Source organism: Ceratina calcarata, unplaced genomic scaffold (genome assembly GCF_001652005.2).
Source record: "Ceratina calcarata isolate Rehan_Ccalc_2016 unplaced genomic scaffold, ASM165200v1 scaffold151.2, whole genome shotgun sequence".
Taxonomy (NCBI): Eukaryota; Metazoa; Arthropoda; class Insecta; order Hymenoptera; family Apidae; genus Ceratina; species Ceratina calcarata.
Window position 1 is genome coordinate 790,973 of NW_017136308.1, and position 6,833 is coordinate 797,805.

At 34.1% G+C, this 6,833-nt stretch overlaps 1 protein-coding gene across 1 annotated transcript in view; it reads right to left on the reverse strand.

The window, feature by feature from the left end:
• ana3 (rotatin homolog anastral spindle 3) overlaps positions 1–2,320 on the reverse strand; it is an 8,491-nt gene extending 6,171 nt beyond the window's left edge. Inside the window, 8 exon segments of the mRNA XM_026819415.1 lie at positions 1–184; positions 267–788; positions 852–1,115; positions 1,191–1,449; positions 1,521–1,672; positions 1,742–1,915; positions 1,996–2,180; positions 2,260–2,320. The exon segment at positions 1–184 is cut by the window's left edge and continues 27 nt beyond it. Coding sequence (XP_026675216.1) covers positions 1–184; positions 267–788; positions 852–1,115; positions 1,191–1,449; positions 1,521–1,672; positions 1,742–1,915; positions 1,996–2,180; positions 2,260–2,305 — 1,786 coding nt within the window. The 5' untranslated portion in view covers positions 2,306–2,320.
• Positions 2,321–6,833: the final 4,513 nt, after the last annotated feature.

Consider the following 6,833-nt stretch of genomic DNA (forward strand, 5'->3'; position numbering starts at 1 on the left):
TTATACTGTAATTTTTGTGATACGATAAACTCAATTTTGAAGCATACAACGCATTCAAAATTTCTGAATGTAACGATTCGGAGGAGTTTTTGATTATTGATATAGCGGCCCTCATCGATTTTATTATTATTCTCGTATCATCAAACATTTTGATGTATTCAACTTCATCATTATCTTGAATTTGCTATAAAAAAGAATAGATCATAATATACACGCTAACTAAACATTAAATGTAATAATATTTTCTAAAAAGTATCGTCACTTACTCGTCCATATTCTTGCAATATAGAATGCAATTTCGGATATAAAAAATAAATTGGTGCATCCATCACAGCTAAGCATATTGATGTTTTTAGTGACTTAGGAAAAACGATGTCCGATATTTCAAGAGGGACGATATTACTTAAGAGTTTTATCGTAATAGTTACAAGATGTAGATATGATATTCTGAAATGATCTATTATGCTATGATTTCTAAAATATTCTATGACGTCTCCTAAGGCGTTAAATAATGCCTTCATATCTTCAATCACTTTTGCAGCGATCTCATCATTGCAGAGCCAAATGTTTGGCATGACACTGATTATAAGTAATTGTACTAGTTCATTCATCAAATCAGTTACGTATTTAATATTTCTCAGTGGAAATGTTGAATCAACAGGCATACTTAATTGCAATATAACGAGTCTTAAAGTCTCGATACAGAAAGTTGGTATAAGCATTTGTTGCAGTTGCAAAACAGAATCATCTACATTATCTGATATGCTTTGACTCCTTTCACTTGTACTCTGGATAAAATATGCAAGATCATAATAGCTATATTGACAATCAAAATTTTAATAAATACTCACAGTGGACTGATATGCTTGATAATTAGCTTCAGGAAATCCTCCATCAGGACTATCCCTTGTTTCGGAAGATGAATAGACATTATTGCTTAAATTTCTTGCTAGTAGTTTCTGCTTCTTATTTGCAATACATGGTTCACAGTAATAATAAATTCGTAATCTTAAAGATCTTGTTAGTTTCTGCAGAGTTCTCAATACTGTCGGTATTATGATCTGAAGATCAGCATTCGCGATATTTACACTAGATTCCAAAAGGTTGTGCAATATCTAAAATTCAATTTTGTATTAATATCCATAAATTTCAGTTCAAGTAAATAAATAACAAAGGACTTGAATATTTACAAAGACTATTGCTGGTCTTTGAAGAAAAACTTCTGCAGGAAAATCTTGCATCATAACATTTGTAATGAATTGGCATGTGTGTAGTAGGAGATTTGTATCTGAACTATTATTTAGAGTCTCTTCCACTGCTGCTAAAACTCCTCTGTCTGAAGTGACTAAAGGTTGCCAAGGCATAACCAGCCATTTAATACCACCTTCCGTGGTTTTGGATATTGGGGCACCATCTCCACATTCCAATGTTAAATCAAATGGTACTGTACTATAAATTGCATGTATGAGAATACTTGTTTTTAATTGGCATACTATAAAAGTAATACGAGAGATATTTACTTATTAAGAGTATATGGAATGGTAAGGGCACTTTCAGATAGACTAGGATTTTGTAATCTTAATGTTTTGTTATTTCTATTATGTTCATAATCATTTACACGTGTCCTATGCCTATCATAATTGATAAATCCCATTGTTGGAGAGCTGGAACTCTTAAAAAGAATCAAGTTGTTTTTCTTATATGTTTATATATACTGTTATCAAAATAATATTGAACAAACCTCTATATTTCCTACATTTGTTGATAGTGGCTGCTGGTTATTAGAATTAAGAATAACTTCTTCAATTTCATTTAATTTTTCGTGCCATTCAGAATCCAATTTCCTCCTTAATTCATGAAGTTCATTTTGAAATCTTAATTTACCAAATGCATTTAAATAACTTCTATCACCTGTCTTATTCAATATGTAACAATTATTGCTCGTCAAATGTCATATTCAATTCAAAGGATCTTTTTTTTAAGGAGACTGAATACCTTTAACAACCGTAGTAATAAATCTAAAACCTTTTGTGTTTGCGAAAAAGTATCGAATGAAAACCAATTAAATAATTTCGTAATTAATTCCTTTTTTACGGCATCGCAGTCACAACCAAAGCCAAGATCGTACTTCGAAATAATATTATCCAAAGCTCTCGATCGTATTTCTTCGATATTGTGGCCTGTAAAAATACAGTAAACATTTCCCTTTTCTTACTTCTTATTTCATACCAAAGATTAACAGGACTAGCGTATATTTACTTAATTTTTTAACGTGTGTTACCGATATTCCGTTCATGTTTGACATTAAAACAGGTTAAACCGGTTAAACTGTCATCTTTTAGGTTAACTGACTCAACTGTTTCGAATATTTTACCGCCAAACATCCTTTACGTCTACTACACTGATCATACTTTTTCGAAGGTAGAATACTCACTTTCAGTTTAGAGAAAAACACGAATAAGCAGAAACGTTTTGTACTCTACCAATAATACTCTTGCTACAGAGCAATAAATTATGTTTTTACTGTAAAAGAATCATTTAAAATTTCTAAATCACAGATTTTTCAACGGAATTGTGTTTGTACTTACACACCGCCTATTGATCACCGTGTAGAACTAAGAACAAAGATATATAAGTACGCATGCTCGTCTATGTTCCTTGTTATTTAAATTTCCCACGCAAGCGCAAATCAGCGAAATATTCGTTCAATCGAATTTGATGCAGTATCAACACGATATAATACGACCTCGCGAGAGGAGAAGCAGGTCCATGTTCCATGATTTTTTTCAGGGGGCGTTTTCACCCAGTATTTCTCAGCTTTATATCGATTTTAAAGTTGTATTCGAGAATGTAAAATACAGCTTGCTGAAACTACTGTATCTCGAATTATACTTAACGATTCGCTCATGCATATTTTCCTATTTCTTCATATTGAGAAGAAAAGCTCTCTGTATTCTGGAGGCTTCAAGTTTCGTACCTTTATAACTTTATAATATCCCTTCTGTCTCTTTGTCTCCACATTACAGAACAAGGAGGATTGATATCTTCGAGTAAATATACAATCAATAAGATCGTGTATATACTCATTCCGAAATGAGGTGAAAAAAAAGTTCATTAAAACATTTTCGACGTGACATACTTTAATAATTTAATCTAGAACCAGGAGACGAGGATAAAAGTAATTATTTGAGGAATGGGAGGAATTATTTATGTAATCAGGTGATAATAAAACACATTCTTCATGCCGTCGATTTAAGACCAAGCACAGCTTTTTCATATTTTTATTCGTGTCACTTTAATCATTTGCATCCCTGTAATCGACGAAGCATTGAGCAGAAGACGAGATCCGCTTTAAGCGTATTTAATCGTTTACGCTATTAAGGTAGTAAAATCGTTTCGCTATCTACGTTATAGTTAGGCAAGAATAATGGAAACTGTGCTGTTCGCAAGCCGACGACATTAAGAAGACGACAATATTTCGGAAGGACCGTTTAATCCTCTCATCAAATTTCAAGGATAATAATTCGAACCATTTGCCTTCCGCTAATGGGGATTCGGTGTGTAGGTATTACAATCGGATTAATCTCACAACACTGATTTAGGGTAATTATGTACACGTCATTTAACTGCATATAAATGTACAAAAGGGATTAAAACTAATCATCGAATCGTTGGTAATCGTCTCAGGAGTTGTCTCACTCTCAATTTATCCGTCAATTTTTTTATCCTATTTCTTACTCCCACGTTCACGCAGTCTGTGCACGAATCGCTCGATTTAGCGCGAACTTATACGCAAAGCGTTTTCTCGCGCGAGACAAACACTGCAAATATTTGGTGAAAAAGCCTATTGATGCGTCTTAGATTCAGAGAAGACTATAATGCAATTGTTGCACCTCCTCTATGAACGCAGAAATGTACAAAAAATACAATAAGTATTGATGATAGACGATGACTGTGAAAGTAACTTTGATGTATTTTTAACAGAGAAATAAATATAATTATTGCAGATATATGACTCTGGTCGGTTCGATGACCCTTTCTCTTTAGATACTCGTTATACGCTGTTTTATAGAAAGCAAAATGAGCAGTGCTGGCATGTTTTGCAAAAGGCGGCACATTTGGAAGATTGCCGAGAGAATTAGTCGGTAGAAATTAATTTCAAAGTAGCATCGCGAGTTATTTGGCACGACAATAGAATTTAATCAAAAATTCTTTTCGTTAATTGTTTCGTTAAAATTGTATCCTATATTCCTTCATGGACAGACAAATATTGCAAACAATACAAGGGGAAACGAATTGTAGGGTAATTGCAAATTTTATGCTTTTCCATGAAAACAAGAGAATTGCATTATGATATAAATTCAATCCGCCTTGAATTTAATCACAAACACTGTACTAATTACTGAGACAAATTGCATTTGTTGCTGTCCTTGCAAATTTATTTTCATGGACGTTGACGCGATAATATCTACTTTAAAGCTGCACAAAGCGATCCATAAATTTTATTCTATTCCATTCAATAAAAAACTCAAATTAACATTCATAATTCATGTCTTCATTATCTGCTCAATGTACGTGCCTCCGAGGAATTGAAAAAAATTATTCCGTCACCTGTTTTTTAGCAAACTCCGCTTCCACTTAAACACGGCGGATTCTTGTTTGAAGCGAGTGACGTAAAATTTCGCGAGTTTCCTTCACGCAGAGAACAAGGTTTCGTATGCTTGTATATTCTCTTTATGCTTAGACCCACGTTTTACGTGTTAAAAAAAAACTGCCTCGAGTGCACATGGAAAGTTCAAGTAATAACAATTTAAAAATGTGATACAATTTGCTAGAAAACGTGCAACTGCCCATTTGCTTCCTATTTATTAATAGATATTCATATATTCTCATTTTTCATTTCTCCACGCACATTAAGTTTTAAATTCAACTAAACAATATTTTAAACACATAACGTAAGTGTCAGTAATTATATTATTTCGCAATGATCCAATCTCGTTTCTATGTATGTAGTTCATAAGAGTACGATAAGTATTTTACACGATTTTATTGACAGTATTAAAACAAGGACCAAACGTTAATTCACTCAACTGTATTTACACCACTACAATTCGGTCTAATAAATAACGATTGATCTCTTTGGTTATTACGCTGCAATATAATCGTTACAAAAAGGTATGCATACATACGCGATACGATCAAGAACACTCACATAAATAGTGAAATCGATAAAATCTATCGGTTCCTTTATTATCCAATAAAATTAATAAGATGCTCGAACGCTCGTTTGAGCAATCGATAAAACCAATCTTACAAAACGTTATTGCTCTCGGGATTCCGTTGTTCCGAATACAACAATCTAAAAGGTAGCATTGGTCGCTGCGCGTAGCAACGAAACGTTATACAACAAACCCGAATGAGTGTCGAAGCGTGAGCTTAGTAATTTTTTTAGTGATGCCTCGAGTGCATCAGGTCGCCGTGGAATCGATCACATCTTTCCCACCAGCGACGTTCGCGACGCGGCGTATACTTGTATCGATGTTTAATTTCTCATTACGTAGATGTTGGGTCCGTGGCGAGGGAGGCGCGAAGGGTTTTATCGAAATTCCTTAGGCGGCGGTACGCGTTTGAATTAAACATGAATCGCACCCTCTCCACCGCATCTCCGTTGGATTTTCTCAAGGAAACGCGATCGTAATTGAACTTCGTGTCGCTATTACGACGTCAAACGAGCGATAAATTTGATTCTTGTAAAAATGAATTCGGTCAAATTCGTTGGCGTGTCACGCGATTCGATGTACGCGATACAGTCTACTGATTCTGATGATGAGATTAAGTACAGTATCGATGTATAAAAAATAAGGACTATTTATTTGATGATATTGTTGATCCAAGCTTAACATTGTATTAAATAAAATTAAAAATAAGTCCTTCTATTAGCTTTTCACCAAGTATCTATACATCGAGTTTGATTCAACTATTGACCTTTGCTTATTGTTTCCGTACAGAGGATGTATGGTTGATATGGTTGAAGCCAATTTCGCGATACATTCTCTTTGGAATCGAGATTCATGTTCCAACGCATGCTGCACATGCGTTTCACTCAAATGATTTCCATTCTTGGTAAAGCAAACGTGATTGATTATAAGATGGAACTTTTCAGATAAATGTATTATTCTTAATTAACTTTCGATTAACAACGGTTTGTATGTGTATTTAACGATTGAAATGAATTTCAACTTACAAAAAAGATAATATACGGGATTTAATTGCGTTTCCAATTGAACTATGATCATGCATTCCCATTTCTACAGTTATTTATAATTACCTTTATTTGTTCATTTTTGAAAGTGAAAAGAACTATTAGAAACTCACGATTATGTTCAAATCAGTAAGAAACAGTTCTGGAACTTCTTGTGAATCATTGCGTTTTCATCATACTTAGGATTTCAATACCGTGCTCGCATTCACATAGGAACAAACAATAATGAACACCGAAACAATGCAACGTTTCATATTTATCTCTAATCTTATTACTTTAAATCGTCGTTAACGACGCCGAGATCTGTCTCATTGGTACGTTTTACAAATGATGCAACGGAGACACGGTGCTCGCGCGGATGGACACTTCTCTTCGGTATTAAACTACGTGCTATCAGTCAAGTTATGTCTTCGGGCTTGTTCTACGCAAGACAATTTATTGCTTTCTGTTGCTCGACATCACCATTATCCGATGGGCTGAGTGGCATGCTGACGTTACGTCAACTCGATGCTATTTTTCATAAAATGCAATTCTACGGTCGTTGTACAAAAATGCATTTTTCGTAAATATA